General features: G+C 45.5%; 1 protein-coding gene across 1 annotated transcript; it reads left to right on the forward strand.

The window, feature by feature from the left end:
* The first annotated feature begins 3,496 nt into the window (after positions 1-3,496).
* Positions 3,497-6,185, forward strand: LOC118796086 (COP9 signalosome complex subunit 7b-like). Its single transcript, XM_036554917.1, has 6 exons — positions 3,497-3,655; positions 3,953-4,028; positions 4,242-4,330; positions 4,763-4,965; positions 5,497-5,602; positions 6,048-6,185. Exons 1-6 carry the CDS (start codon positions 3,497-3,499, stop codon positions 6,183-6,185), a joined length of 771 nt encoding a protein of 256 aa, XP_036410810.1.
* The last annotated feature ends 10,331 nt before the right edge of the window (positions 6,186-16,516 follow it).

A 16,516-nucleotide genomic window follows, 5' to 3' on the forward strand; every position in this document is an offset into this window, starting at 1 on the left:
TGAAAGAACAAGTGTGTTTTCAGACATGCTAAAAGGAGGTGCTTCCAAGCAGCTATGATGGCAAAAATAGGTTGTGTGAGGACTGTGATTATTTTGTGTGCTCAGATTATTTTAGCAAATTGTTTATTCACTGCTCACTTAATGTTCAAAAGCATCTTTTGGCCAATGCTTGCCATTTCTTAGCATACATTCACAATACTTCACTTTTCAGCTTCAGGGGAAATTATCAAACAACAGTAACAACAAACAAGTAAACGTGGGGTTAATCCATACAGGTACACATAAAAATTTTGTAGTTGAGTATTTTAGTAATTTTCTTTGAAATAGAACTACAGACTTGCAAGGATGCCAATGTAAATATAACTCTGTACACACGTACAATAAAGACTCTGGACGAATCAACTAAATGAATACATTTTTAATCATAAAATACATATTGAATTGCCTTGTTTTCATTAATTCATGAAGTAAAGAGGGAGAAAACTGAAATTTCACAGTCCCTCTTTGGTTTGTAATGTTTCAGTGTATGTCTTGAAATTCTCTCATCTGTATGTGACATGCTGGGATGAATTTCCACTGAGCGGCCATATTTATTCAAAAATGTAACGGCAGCCATTCTGTGGCTGATGTAACATGATGTTAATTGATGCGTTTGTCACATATGTAGATGATGACAATGCAAATGCAAGAGTAGGATCAAAGGAATGCCTTATTGCATAATTACTGTAAGACAATCATACAGCGTGACACTAGACTGTGTAAGAATAATTTAGCTGTTTGCATTTCAAGCTTGATTTATTCTAAAACAAAATGGTTGTTATCCGTGTGTTGACTTTACTAGGGTTTTACAGCCAAAGCATACATTTGGCAATGCTAATTACATTTCCTTATGACATTTCTTGGAATGGTAACTGAGATGTGCTACCTTTGTGGTAGTGTTTGTCTCAGTCTGTTTCAGTGTTCACCTGGCACAACTGAATAAAACCAAGCATACACATATCAAACATCACACGCATGCAGAGGGTGGCTGATGTTTCTGTGCAGTTATCACATCAATTGATTCAAGATGCAAATACGTGAATAAATGATTAGTTTGATAATTCATTACATTTTGCATCCAAACCATTTGTGTGTCTTGTTTCCATGTGTGGAAATTTGAAACGTTGGGAACCTTTCTCTAAAAGTATCTTAGCATTGTCAAAAAACAATTCCTGCAACATCTACTGTGTTGATCCACATACACTGAATACAAAACAGCTGAAAAACTAGCTAACACTGTTGATTGCTTTGTCATTTGCCATAAATGATTGAGCATCTGGCATTTAACTTTTGAGCATTTAGCAACATTTTAGCATTTAACTTAGCATCTACCTTCCTTATCCCCCCAGTAAGCTGTTTGACTACCCTGTGCAAATAAATGTCAGTCAGCTAATAGTCAAAGCTTGATGTTCTGAAATCCACTCTTATTTTCATATGATTAAGCACTGATTAGTCTTACACCATAATTTTTCATTCAACATCCCATATTAAAAGCATGATAAATAATAAATCACCAGCTAACAAAGGAAAAAAAACAACAGTAATTAACCTCTTCCCTATCACCCCACATGCCCATATTTTAAAGCATTTGTTAAAATGAAATTTCTTTCTGTCTTGATGAAAGCTTGCATTGTTGGTGGCTTGTAGGCCACCTTTTAATGTATCATAAAATCTCCTCAAAAATCCCATCCCCTGACTGCAGCCCAGCAAATGAACTGGTGTGGTGAGAAAGGTGACGAGTTACCTCAGCCTCTTGCTCCCCATTGGGTCCTACACAATCCTCTTTATGTCTGGCAGCCTTGCTGCCTCAGAATGCCAAAGTTTAGTGGGAAAGTTTCTCAGAGTCCAAGGTTTCCCTCTCTCCCTCTCTCTCCCCCACAGTCTCCACCAAGCTGCCTTGGAAACACTGTTTGCCTTCAGTAAACCCAGGCAGGGGTAAACAACATGTGAGTGAGCTATCACTGTAGTATGTGTGTGTGTAAGTGTATGTGTGAGTGTGTGTATGTATGTGTGTGTGCACTCACCAGAGTGAAAGGAAAAAGGAAACAAATGAGGCAAATGCACCTACGCTATTCTTAGGTGCTGGGTAACTGTGTACTATACTGATAAGAGAGGGAGCAACCGGCTGCACACTGCAAGCTGTCAGTTTTGCTTGACCCATTAGTGTATCATAGATAAGTCTCAAAAAAAAAAAAAAAAAGTGTAAGTTGTGAATTGCCAATGAAAAAGAGAGAGTTGGAATTTTACCAATGAACACTGCGATGACGATTTTCTCACTTCCTCTTCAAAATACATAAATTTGTAAAAAAAAAAAAAAAAAAAGGTTGAGTTGCTAATTCATTAAAATGTTATTATTAGCTAATATAAATTTCAATTAGCTTTCCCTCAAATGTATGCTGCAAAAATGGTCAGTGCGCGATGGTTGCCGTGTAAAAACACATCGAGTTACTCACACAATCAAATCCTTTCTCCCAATGCAAGTGGATACAAGTATTAAAATGGCTCTGCTACGGGAAATACTGATACCAGCATGGCGCTAACTCGTAACCAATAATTTAGCCAACATTGCTTTACATTAAATATTCCCAATGAAACTATTCCTGAACTATTCCGGTTTTCTGTCTTATTCTTTGATTTATTCGTGAGTAATGTGCCGATGTGTGTGCGAGACATTGCAGTTACACATAAGGAGGTTTTTTTTATTATTATTATTATTATTTCATTGAGATATGAATCGTTTGAAAAATAATTTCACAACGAAAACGGACTGACTGTCGGCACCGCCCAGCACGGGGGCCCTGCACACCCGTAATTGACCTGATACGCCAACCCTAGGCTCACGCAGTTGGGCTTTTTGCGCATGCGTTAAACTTCAGGCCTTCGCCAACGTCAAACATGAATAACGAACAGCATAACCGTCTCTGCCATAACTAGCACTAGCGCCACCTCGCGGTAAGAACATTATAGGTTAGGTGTTAACGTTAACGGTAAAGCTGTAATTTTAACGTCAGTAGCTATTTGTGCTGTTTTAGCAATATCATCAAATACCAGTGGTACACATAAAAAGAAATGTTTATTTCCCCAAACATGGCAACAGGAATGTACAGAACGTTTTGAACATTGTTTCATCTCATACATGAATGTGTGCCATCATTCAGGTCCGGCTGGGTCGCTGGAAGGTTAAAAGTTACTGTAAGTGCTTCTGGTTGAGGCGCCAGCCAGCGATAGCTATCTAGATCGGTTATATTGCAATGACAAGAGAGTCATTAAATTGAAGTTATCGTTAGATATCTATCTCGTATTGATGTGGTTTTTATGGGAATGTCATTTCTGAAAGGTGAAATGTTCTCACCCATCCATCGATGGATGGCAAACTAGCTAGCGTGTAACTAACTGTCTTGGCCACTGTTTTCTGTTGCTGATAATCTGTTTTTTTCCATTATCAGATTTCACGGCAATGGCAGGGGAGCAAAAACACAATTGCTATTTGCAACAGTACATGTCACTGGCCAAAAACACAAAAGGACTAGCGCTGATCGCCCTCATCAATCAGCTATTAGAAGCGCCAGGGGTCTATGTGTTTGGAGAGTTCCTGGAGCTTCCTTGCGTAAAAGAGGTAGACCAGTTAATTGCGACACTGACTGTTTAGTTTAAAATACTACCTGCCGAGCTTGTATTTTAAATTGACAGCACTGATTTCACCCAGTTACAATAATATGATTTCAGTAAGCCGAAGTGAGTGAAGTATTCTCCACATGGTGTCGCTGTTTTCAAGCCAACCCAAGGATATAATGAAAGGAACAGGCTTTCGTTTCTATTCTGTAAGGTCGCCAGCCAGATTTTCAAGCAACGATATATTCGTCTGGATTTTGTAAGTGTAATAGACATTTCCTGTTTTTGTCGTCTGCCATAGCTTTCCAGAGGCCCTAATGTGGGATATATCAAGCTCTTAAACATATTTGCTTACGGCACCTACATGGATTACAGAGGTAAAATAGTATTGATTTTCTTGCTTGTTCGGTCTGAATTATTTTTATTCTTATTTGTTTTTGTACGCGTTCTTAAAATGTACTTAAACGTAATGTAATGTAATGTAAACGTAAACACGTAGTTAATAATAATAATAATAATAATAATAATAATAATAATATATGAAATATGGTCATACTGCAGATTGTTTACATTTCCCTTGTTTTTCGCAGCAAGTAAAGATACCCTTCCGCCTTTATCTGAAACCCAGAAGAACAAACTGAGACATCTCACTATTGTCAGTCTGGCAGCTAATGTGCAGGTGCGTAGCAGGCACTGGTTAACCTGTGTCTGTCCATTAGACACACACATAGTCAATCACATCCTCACAGGAAAAATCCACATAATCAATCAATGCTTTTTTGGATTTTTTTTTAAATGGAATCCAATGTAGAGTGCAGCGTATTTTCTACTTTTCAGTAAAGACATCTTCAAATTATCAGGTCGAATCATTTGTAATTGTCAGGTGTCCTGCTTTAGGAGACAAAAAATACATGATGCACCCATGCTTAAATCCCAGGCTGTAAACTATTAAAAACTCCCAGGAGTTCAGTACATCGCTACAAAGTAACAACGCGTATGGGTGGATGGGTAGACTGAGGAAAGTGCCCCAGTTCATTATAGACTCTGGAGGAGACTGTATGAGAGTGTTGCTGTCACACTTATAACACAACCCCATCTGAACCCCCTGCAGTGCATCCCGTACACGGTGCTCCTCGAAGACCTGGAGCTCCAGAGCCTCCGGCAGCTGGAGGACCTGGTCATCGACGCCGTGTACGGCGACATCATCCGGGGCAAGTTGGACCACTGCCGGCAGCTGCTGGAGGTGGAGGCCTGCATCGGCCGGGACACCTGCCCAAAGGAGCTGAGCAGCATCGCCAGTACACTGCAGCGCTGGTCTGTGCCGCGGAAAACAATCCTTTACAGAGCAACTTACATTGCATTACATACGTATAACATTACATTCATTTAGCAGATACTCTTATGCAGAGCAACTTCCAGCACAAAAGAACAGAAGTGTATCCGTTCAAGTTGAATGGTATGATGTATTATAAATGTATTACTGGATAGCAGCCAGAATTAGATAGGCATGAGGCAGAACAGCAATGCTACACTGAATGATTATGGCAGTGAAGTCATAGTGCCAGTTATCCATTAAAGTAACATGCTCACATTGTACTGATGAGAACACAGAGCTTAGCAGCGGCCAAAACAAAACTACCTATAAATTTGCTGTTTGAATCCCAGGGCTGATTCCTTAATTTCACCAAGGTGCAGAACTTTGACTACAACACAAAAAGCTTGGCTACTTTCATGTATGTAATTGTTCAGTTAATTGCACTGGTGCACTGGATATGAGTCTGTCTGTGTTTCTGCCTGTCTGTAGGTGCACTGGCTATAAGCCTGTTCATCTGTCTGTCTTTGTAGGTGCACTGGATGTGAGTCGGCCTCAGCGGTGATAGGGCTGCAAGTGGACAGGCTCAACGAGTTTCACGAGAGTAGCCTAAGCGCCCAGCAGCTGATAGAGACAGAGGTAGGTTTTGCTGTACACTAACAAACTCCATCTCCCTACTTAAATTAAAAGGAAAATGAAGAGGTTACTGTGTCACACATTCACATATTATTTAGACTTCTCACAGATGTTGTCATTTGGCAGATGCTTGCCTACTGTATGTAACATGGGATATCTTGCACATCCCTTCCTCTCGGATGTGGATTGGTACATTGAAAGCAGCAAAGCTCTCTTGAAGGGTTTGGTCTTCCGGTAATGTGACCTTTTGGCCCGGTGCTTCTCCTCAGTACAATACCAGTAACATTTGCTGTTGAACATGTGTGTTTGTGCAAGTGAGCATACGCGGTGATCTCTTTCCTAAGGGCCAGTATGTGGAAGGTGATTGTGAGTGTGTGTGTGTGCGTGTGTGTGTGTGTGTGTGCGCGTGTGTGTGTGTTCAAGTGCTTTAATGGCGTAATCTCTCTAGGTGGCCAGCATTAAACAGAGGATGTCCTCTGAGGAGGCAGAGTGTGTGGTGGAGCAGGAGTCTGCATCCAGCACAGAGCACAGACAGTCGCTCAGAACGATGGCCAAGAGGAAATCGCTGAGTCCACCGAGGCGCTGATTCCCCAAACACGGCCCTCACCCTCTCACCCTGCCACCCCACTCATCCCCTCACCCCCTTACTCTCCTCACCCCATCACCACCCTCATTTTAATCTATAGTTTTCTTTTTTGTCCTTTGAGCTCACACAAAATCCTTCCAGCTCTGCAATCCCTGCTGCTCTATCCCGTCTTGGTTGTACAGAGGTGTCAAACTAAGCTTGCCTTCTGATATTGGTAATTTTTGTCTTAGAAAGCCAGTAAGTCACAAATCAATTAGATAGAATATATGTAGTAGGAAAGGTACAATTCATTTACAGTACATGTTCTGTAAATGAACATGGTTCAGGACATGAGATTGGATTTTGTGAAAACCTTGGTCCATCTGCCAATTATAAGATTATAAGAAGATACATGCTTTGGATTGATAACTTGGATTTTCTATTAGCAGTTCGTCCCCTAAAATTTCACTGTAAGTGATTCTTTATCACTAATGATTATTGAGCTGGTGGACTAAAATTTTTAATTGATCCCAGCCTTAGTTTATAATTTGTTTTAAAATTGAATGTATGTAAAAAAAACTACCAGAGCACTTCAAACGCTTAAATTTTGAAGCCATCAAAATGGTCAAAATAAGAGCCCGAAATAAAATTCAGTGTGATTTATGTAGCATAATCCATGTGTACAAGATAAAATGAAAACAATCCTCAGTTTCTGTCTTTTTTATTTTAAGAGAATATAAGACAATTTATAGAATGTACATATCTATGTGAACTCTTGATGGGGAAAATATTTAAGCTTGTATAGAAATATTGCATATATTTTTGGTATATGCATGCTGTGTGTATATCTGTGTATTGACATAAATATGTATATACAAAGTGGTATTTTTAAACTCAAAAAGGAAGACCTCATATATATATAGTTTTTTTCTGCATATTTAATGTTGTGACAAATGTTACTTCAATTTTTGTGTAAAAAAACAGGATGAAAATTTACAACTAAAAACTTAAAAATAAATCTTTGTCCATTATTTATGTGCATAACATTTAATATACTCAGTTTTTCCCTTTGTATTCTGAACGGATTTTACTTTGTGTGCTAGTACAGCAATGAAAGTGTTTTATTTGTCTGAAAACGAAATTATTACAACAGCTGAGAATTGAAATAACCCAAGAGAATTAAAATAACTTTTTTTTTCTTTGGTGGGTGGGATTAAACTAGCTGCAAAATGTTGGGAACCATAGATTTTTTTTTCTCCCTCTTCTCCACCCCAGTGACCTACTTTTCAATTGTTTTCCCCCTGAAACAATGGGAAATGGTTTCATAACTGTACACAATACCTGGGTGTCATTCAACATGATTGTGGTAGTGTTTTTTTTTTTTTTAATTTTAATTGTGGTGTGATCGTGGTGCGTGCTTTGTGTCGTTGCTTTATGTAACTGCCTCATGTTGCCCTCCAGCCGGGACACTCGCGAAAAAGCCCCCCCGTCCACGCACCGCCCCCCCCCCCCCCCCCCCCAGACGAGCCGCGAAGGAACGGAAGCTCGTTCCCCTCCGTCGGACCCCATTTCTGCAGGACAGCGTGGTGTCTGCCGTTGTGGGGTCGCAGACACGGAGCTAACCCACCAGGGGTTAATTACGGGAACGGGGCAACGATCTGCACAATTAGCTCAGGTTCAGGCGTGCACCCGCAGGGCCCCGGGATCTCCAGGACTGCTTTAATGAGAGGAGGGGGAGAGCGAGAGACCCACTCACGCCGCAGTGACGTCTGTTAGAATTAGGAGCCACGCAAAAAACCTGTTCCCTCCGCGCAGAGAAATGCTGCCTGCCAGAACCAGTGTCCTTTCCCTTGGGAACTGCGGCCTCGTTCCATAAAAACGATCTCAGCACGGTCCTAATGTAGGACAGGCTTTTTTTTTAAACTAACCACTCATAAACTTGATATGGCAATTTGCAGTAAAAATATCCTTCAAGTCATAATATATACATTCCAACATTTTAATGTATTTGGGTATTGTGTGTTTAGTTTTTCCCAGCCAAAAGTAGAAATGGGGTAGGACTTTTGCCTCAGTCGCCCAGCTTTCTTCAGAGTGACAGGAGTAACCTGACTGGCTGACTGAGCGTCAGTGTGAAACACGGCAAACGGAGCCTTATCAGATCTACGCTTTCCTCAAACCCAGTTCCAGCCCCCTTTCGGCTCTGGCTCCGAGAGACAGCAGTCAGTCACATTTGGGTCACGTCATGCTGTCAGCCCAGAGCCGAGGGAGGATGGAGTTTGCGGGCCGCTTGAGGTTCGGGTGCAGCTGGCCCCCTGCGGGTCTTAAGCGCTGGTCTGTGGAGGCCGCGGAGGTGAGAAGCCTGGGGCTGGAGCGCCACCTCTCACACGACACCCACGCCCCCCCACCCCAGCGCCTCTCTGCAGCAGTGGCCTTGCAGTAGCGCCCCGTGGAGAGATGAGGAGAGCGGAGCAGTTTGGCCCAGAAGAAGGGGAATCTGTGCCCACTACGGCGGGGGGAGGGAGGGGAAGGGGGGCGCGCGGGGGGGGGTGGGGGTGTGCTTGGTGGTTTAATCAAAGGACATCAAAGCGGGGCGAGGGGATGAAAGAGCGCCGGCCATTTACCCATGCCATCTCGCTCTGCCTGAGTTAGCTTACAGATCCCAGCGCCATTGTGCGCCCCTCGGGTGCACGGAGGGGGCCGGGGACCCCGTGGTCGGCCCGGGCCGTTTTTGTTTCTGCCGTTCCAAAAGGGGAGGAGAAGCGGGGGTCCGGCCGCTGTCCCCTCCGCGGCGCGGGCCGTTTCATCCGCCGCCCAGCCGGCAAAGCAGGCCCCCCCCCCCCTCCCTTTTTTTGACGTCTCAGAAAAGCTGACCACTCGCGGGCCACTGGCAGAGCTCTCCGTCTCTCTCTTTCTCTCTCTCTCTCTGTCTCTCTCTCCCCCCCACCCCAAAACTCGTGCGCACACACACTGACACGTATGTTGGTGTTATTAGTCATGCCGTCAGCGCTGGCTCCCAGCACCGGCCCAGCCGAGTGCCCCCCCCCCCGCCCCCCCGCCCCCACTTTTTGACAAGCGCTCCAGTGGCGATGCCCGCCTTTTATCGCTGGATGCATGGTGATCTTTTGGGGCAGCGCGGCGCCCTTGAAGTTGACTCCCAATTTGCGTTTCTGTGGGGTGTGCAGTTTTTTCGCAAGCGTTTCTTTTTTTTCCTTTTGCTCCTTTTTGACACCGGTCAGCGAGCGCGGGGAGCGGTGTACATTTTTCCACCGCCTGTTCGATTTGCGTCAGACTTTGCCGAGGATCATTATCTGTTTTGCGGTTATTGATTTGTCCCACTGTGCCAAAGTTCCCTTTGGTGACACTCTTCCAGCTGATGCCTTGGCACCTCATGTCGTGTTTGCCATTGTGAAAGATCATCTCTAGCAAATATGTGGTGACACTTAACGCCACTTATTTTAAAATCTTAAGAACATGTTGCTTTTTAATTATGTGACTTATTCTTTTTAAACAGTTGATACAAAAAGCAAGCAGATGTTAAGTCAGTCATTTCCACCTTGGTCGTTGGTTAATCACCATTGTCTCAAAGTGAGCAACCCCTGTTTAAATGTAAATATCAGGTTTGAAAGGAAGCATTAATCCAAAACAATAAATCGAAACATAAAAGAGGCGTATTCTTAAAACCTCTCAAAATTTTCCCACACATCAAAAATTGGGAGTCAATGACCCATTTACAACCGTCTCACTGTCTGTGCGCTAGCTACTTTAATCAGTATCTATCAACCAGTTACTAGCACTATAAAAGGGGGCCCTTAAAATGAAGTCTGACCACATGTGTATAAAATACATATTTTATTCATTTGAAATAAAAATGTGACAGGCCTGAGCCTTTTATGACAAAAATGATGCATTTCAGTTTGAGATGAGCTGTTTCTGGAAGAATCTTCCCTCTGCTATCACTAATTCTCGCTCTGTCTTGTCTTCAGTTCCCGAGCGTTGAAATGAACTACCCACAGAAGCTCTGCTTACTCTCAGATAGTTACCTTTCATTTTCCTGCAAGGGTGGAGATTATCTTTCTTTGCCCCCTTCAGATTATTTGACTCATTTTACCCTGTATTAAGCTTCCCTGACCTTCACTGGTCCTGTCTCTGTTCATCCCCGCTTTTTAAAGTCTTTCATATGCTGGACCACAGCTTGTTTTTAACCTGTAACTTTTTCAAACTACTTTCCTCATGACATGCAATCAGTTGTAACATTTGGTAGGAGTTTTTGCTCAGTATATCAATGTCAAATGTACTGTAAGTGTCCCCCCGGACAAAGGCTGTCTGCAGTAGCGGCAGATGAATGAGCATCCCGAACCTGGCCGACTGTAATATACAGTACGATTCCTTTTTGCTGTTATTATTTACGTAACGAAAGTTCAGCTGAGAAAGACAAAAGTGATCTGAATTGACAATATTTTAATGGAGGGGGATAAAAGCGTGGAGATGATCAATGGAGGCGGCTCGCTCTGTGATCGTTAAGGGGACAGCTTTGAAGTGGGGAGGCTCTGTGTGATGTAGAGGACAATGCTTCCTTTGAGGGACTGGCAGAATGGCAGACGTCCCTCTCTCTCTCTTTCTCTCTCTCTCTCTCTCTCTCTCTTTCTCTCTCTCACTCTCTCTCACTCACTCTCTCTCTCCCCTCTCTCTTTTTCCAAGCATTGCCATCCACAGCCATCTCTTTCCCCAAGTTGCTCTCCAACGCTAATGAATTCAAACAACAACTCCCCCACCCCACCCCACCCCAAACCATCACCACCAGCACCACTCAGCCTACCCCCCTCCCCCCCTCCCTCCCTCCCTCCTCTCCTCTCTCCTCTCTCCTCTCTCTCCCCTCCCTCTCTCTTTTCACAGAACCAAACCACTTTTTAATTTCCAGCCTTGGCAAGTTGCTCGCGATTTGCTGTCACCGTCTTAATGAATTCAGCTGTTTGTGCATTGGCCATGGGAGCACACCCCCCCCCTCTCCCCCTCCCCCACAACAGCCCCCCTTCTGTTGTACCCTGAGGGACTCTATATATACCCCAGGCTACTACACGCACCTATTGTTCCACTAAGTAAACTTGCAGACAGATGCCCTGCGCAAGAGTGTGGGAGAGAGCTGAGACACTAGGGAGGTGGGAGACAGTTGCTACTGGACACCTCGAAGGGGATTCTGGGGGATTTCTGAAGACGTCGCGAACCCGGCCCGCCGCGGTTTTTTGAAGTTCTACGGCCGCGCGGTTGTTTACGTTCCTCTCCGCGCGGTGAGAGAAAAAGCATGCTGCTGGCGTCGCTGCTGCTGTTTTGGGTGGATTGGGGTCTGACCGCGCCGCCCGGGAGAGAGGTGTACACGATGCCCCAGAGCGCCCTGCAAGGTAGGCACGCTCCCTGCGTCTCGGGCCACTCGGAGGGCTGGTCCCAGCTGGTGCCGGCTGAGGCTGCCATGCTCTTTCACCCTGCCTCTCCTAGACCTGTGTGCAGTTTCGAGGCTTAGCGGCTAATGCAGGAGCGAGTGTTACCATCTGTGAGCCGGTTGTGAACGTTACTTCTTGTGGGGTAGAAAAGACCACTTCTCTGTATGGATTCACATTCAGAATCCGTAGTAGGAATCCTAGTGTTTTCATTCTGGAAGTGGGGGCACTGAGGTACAATGAGACCTCAATGAGACCCATTCATAAATCAGTTGAAAACCAGCATAACTGTTAATGAAATGAGATTTTGACTTTTAAGATAGATAGCTGACCTTGAAATTAGATAGAAAGTGATAGAAAGTTAGATAGAAACTTTCTGTCTAAGACACGCAATCAGTCACATTTAAGGAATGATTATTCAGCAGTGACCAGACATTTCTTTGTCCCACTTGTTAGAACACTTAAGGATTTGTGAAGTCTTCTGACTGTGAGTGCTTTTATGTGATGTGTGGTGTAGCAACATTACAAAAGACAAAATTACTTTCAGTACCAGAGAACACCTGCAGTGATCACAGTAGTCCCTTTCTTGTAGAGCCCTAAAATGAGTTTCTTTTTACATGCTGCGTAGTTGACGTGTTGCTCGGCCCATTCAGTTTAGGCTGTGCAGACCCTTAGGACCTCTTAGAACCTTTAATCTGATTCAGAAAATTCTCTTTTCATTATTGCCTTTTAATAGACATACAGATCTAGCCAAACTGTAGGATCGTGTTTGATCCTTCAGTAATCTGCTTCTTGTCTTTTGCATTTATAAGGCAGTACAGCTCTTGTGGTTTACGCCCGTTTCTGTCACACAATACAGATAGAAGATGTGCAGGTTAAGATGAGCAGAGACTCACATATAGCCTTTGCCTATACAAATCCATGCACATGGCACCTGGCTCATTTCAATGGGACCAATTCATTTTAAGCAGGTCTGAAATCCCAAGGAGGTAAAGTACCTGCCGTGAGTACAGTTACTGATACTGTTTTAGAGGGGATCAGGGGATCAGGAGATTTGTGTGGTTGTACATGTTGAAAAAGTTTACTGTTGAAAAAGTTGTTGCTCTGATGAAGGTTCATAACTTGGTGTAAAGTTCTGCAGGAGATGGCGTATGGTACAAACACCTGCGGGGCAAGCTGGTAGGACTGCGTGCAGAAAGTTGAGCTTCTTAAATGACTGTGAAAGAGCGAGAATTGATGTCAGGCCACATATGGTTATAGGCAGACAGTTCTCTCCTACACAGCAGAATTGGTGTGTACATTTTGAATGTTGGATTTGTTCAGTTCCTTGTTCTGTGATGTTAGGTTTAGGAGTACATTGATATGCTTGGGGGCAGGAGGAGTGTTATGTGGTGAAGTGAGCTTTCTGTGGGGAAAAACCCCTCATGGAGCTAAACGGCGGCTGAGGGGTACGAGGGATGGGGAGAGAGGGAACGCGATTCTCCCTCGCCCTGCCCCAGTCTGCACCCAGGCCTCATCAGAGATGCTGCACCCCGGCGCTCTAATTAAATCTTCAATCAGCATTGTGGTCGTTAGCGGCTCTCTGTAGCGGAGCACATGGGGAGGGGGTGGGCGGCGGTACATTTGAAGCAGGTCCCTGGCTTCCTCACCAGCGCTCCGAGCGTGATCTCGCTCCCTCTCACTGCGCCAGTGCTGTTCCGTGGCACGATGAGAACGAGGACACACGCCCCACACACACACACACACACGCACACACACACGCACACGCACACACACACACACGCACACACACACAAACCCCCCCCCCCCCCCCCCCCAGCCCTCTGAACTGTCCGTCCGACCGAGGGGGCAGCTCCACAGCCCTACCCACAGGACTATGCTCACCCACACACCTCCCCTTAAAAACACACATTTTCCTCTGCTGCTGCACCTCTATGAGGCACTACAGCCATCTGCTTATTCATCAGGCTGAGCCCATCACTCCGCAGTTGAAACTTTACCATCTAGTGGCTCTTATGTGTCCCCCCCCACCCTGGTGCTGATGCTGATGGATTTCCTCTGCCCCCCTGTTTTGGCGCAGCTCTGTCGGACAGAGGCACGGTGGTGCTGGAGGCGGCCCTGACCAGCGCCCTGTCCGCTCTGGACCAGGCGGTTTCGGAGCGCAGCCGGGCCGAGTCGGGCTGCCGGGGCTGCGTGCCCTGCCTCTTTCAGGACTGCGGACAGCGCTCGGGGCCCTGCGGTAAGAGGACGCTGCCGCCGCCCAAAAGCCCCACGGCACCACTGCCCACTGCACATACAGGGTATCCCCTTCAGATCTGAACCCGCAGTGAAGTCCTCAGCACCACACAAACCTTATGTTTAAATGCAAAGATCAAATAGATCAGACTAAGAAGACTACAATGCAGACAAGTTCGGATTTTCAAAAGGCGCCGTCTTTATCAGTCATTGTTGGTGTTTTGACTTCTAACAGTTTTATGCAATTAAAATACATGAATACTTCCCTCAAGGAGACTTCAGAGAAATAAATACGTTTTCATTGGCAGGACTGGATGCCTCCAGCTTTTCTTAGTGTAGCCGCTCTCTTTGGCATTGGAGGATGGCACCTTTTTGTGACGTCATGTCCTGGTGGAAGATATTCTGCATTAGCCCTCTATATTAGACTATTTATATTGCTGTGGCAAAATCAGCCTGAACCTTGCTGTGAAAATCCTGCTTCACTCTGGGATATAATTTCACTCACAAAATAACTGAAGCTGCTTTGGAGGCTGCACACTTAATATATCAAGTTTTAGAGAGAGGAAAGACAGAAAAATGTGCCAGTGTCAAAATTCAAGCTTAGGGCTTGATGGGAGGTTATATTATATTTATTGTTGGCATTTTAACTGACAAAAACCAAATGGGAATCTGTAAATGTTTCAGCTCCTAGTGGAATCACACCTCTACTGACCATCACGACTGTACTCAATGTATAAACTGATGATTTCTTTTAATATGAGATGCCTTGCGCTTCATGTGGTAAACGTGTCATTGTCTGAAACTTCATGTGCTGCTTTTTTTTAGCCAGGTCTGCCTTGAAAAAAGAGATCTTTAATCTCAATGAGACTAAAATGGTAAAATGAAGGTTAGAAAGGTTAGATAAATTAATGAAAACAATTAAATTATGGTAACGGTAGCTTTACCATTGGAAACAGTTAATAAAGAAATACAGTTAATAGCAATAGATAGAAAGAGAAACAGATAGAGAGAGAGACAGGCACAGAGAGGGCAGCCTCCTGACCGACGCGCTTTGCCCACTCGCTCCACAGCCCGCTCCCCGGATGCGTCCTCGGCGGAGCCCGGCTGCGAGGTCATCGGCCAGGCGCAGCGGCTGCCGGACGAGCGGGAGCGCAACTGGGCGCTCAGCCAGGCCTGCAGCTTCTACCGCCGGCGCTGCCCGGCGGGCGAGCTGGGCGAGGAGAGCTGCGTGCGGGTGATGGGCGAGAGCTGCAGCGCCCGCGTGCTGCAGTGCAGCCTGCTCAGCACCATGCAGAACCTGGAGCCCGCCGGACAGACCCGGAGCCAAGGTACCGGCCCCAATCCCGCCACCGGCGCCGGCGGAACCGCGGCCCAAAGCGCCGCTCCGTTTCACCTGGGCCTGTTTTTTTTACAGTGACTGAAACCGAAATGCTGTTTATACCGGCGTAACAGTAGTCATATTCTAAAGGAAGGTTTCCGTTTACAGTGACTGGTACCCGCTTCGTAACGGGCATATTCCTAAGGAAAGCCTACTTTTACAGTGATTGGAACCAAAGCGCTCTTTAATGTTACCTGATTAATTATGGTTGTATTATAAAGGAAGGCCTCTTTTCAGTCATGATTTCATTATGACCAGAGCCAAAGCCCTGCATTTTACCTGCTCATTAATGACCGAACATAATGCAGGGCTTCTGTGCACTAATGTTTCATACTAACCATCACATTACATTGTGTTATGCTTGCTTAGCAGTCACTCTTATCCAGGGGATTACATAGCATACACTTTTACATCATACATAAAAGTCACACATAACATACACATAAAAGTCATCTAGGGCAGTGCAGTAGATGCAACGTTTACTGAGGTGAAGCACTTTGCCTGTAGCCACAGTGGTGGAGTCTCGGCCAGGATACAAAGCCATGACTGTGTTGACCACCAGTCCAGTTCCCCTCCCAGCACTGAACCAGCTGCTGCCCTTCTGTTCCTGCCTCTGAATGGTCTGTGCTCTTGAGCTCTGCGTAGAGTGCTTCCTGATTGATTCTAACAGCATGGTGGTGGGCGTGTCTCCCTCTCTGTCCGTGAGCAGCGGTGTGCGGTCAGCGGGTCCCGGCGGTGCAGAACCTGACCCAGCCCCGCTCCCGGATCGTGGGGGGCTCTCCGGCTGCCCCGGGGAGCTGGCCCTGGCTGGTCAACCTCCGGCTGGACGGGGGCCTGATGTGCGGGGGCGTGCTGGTGGACAGCTCCTGGGTGGTGACGGCGGCCCACTGCTTCTCTGGGTGAGCGCCATGATCCCAACCGGTCCCGCCGCAGCTGTGTTCAGTCCACAGGCGCCGTCAGTCCAAATCCCTGACCTTGTGCCAGTCAGATTGCTAACTGATAGCCGTAGCAGCTGCTTTTTCAAGAGTTTTTGGTTCTTCAGCAGTGCAGTGATTATTGGTTCTGGTTTATTCAGTATTTCGGCCTCTCTTTTGTGTTATTCTCTCTCTGACTCTAAATACGCACGTCAGACAAATGACCTTAATTTTATTGGCTGGACGATTTGTCTTTCAGGAGCCGCAGTGAGAGTTACTGGACGGCAGTGGTGGGAGAGTATGACATCACAAAGACTGACCCCGAGGAGCAGGTCATGAGAGTGAATCGCATCATTCCCCATCCCAAGGTAACAATCCGCAGCTTCCTGTCAC

Source organism: Megalops cyprinoides, chromosome 20 (genome assembly GCF_013368585.1).
Source record: "Megalops cyprinoides isolate fMegCyp1 chromosome 20, fMegCyp1.pri, whole genome shotgun sequence".
Lineage (NCBI taxonomy): Eukaryota > Metazoa > Chordata > Actinopteri > Elopiformes > Megalopidae > Megalops > Megalops cyprinoides.

What these genes read in the sequence shown, in the direction of transcription:
- LOC118796086 (XM_036554917.1), top strand. Translation starts at nt 3,497, where the DNA reads ATGGCAGGGGAGCAAAAACACAATTGCTATTTGCAACAGTACATGTCA. An exon ending in CACCTACATGGATTACAGAG is followed by an intron (nt 4,029 to 4,241) that starts GTAAAATAGTAT and finishes TGTTTTTCGCAG; the next exon opens with CAAGTAAAGATACCCTTCCG. An exon ending in AGCAGCTGATAGAGACAGAG is followed by an intron (nt 5,603 to 6,047) that starts GTAGGTTTTGCT and finishes TAATCTCTCTAG; the next exon opens with GTGGCCAGCATTAAACAGAG.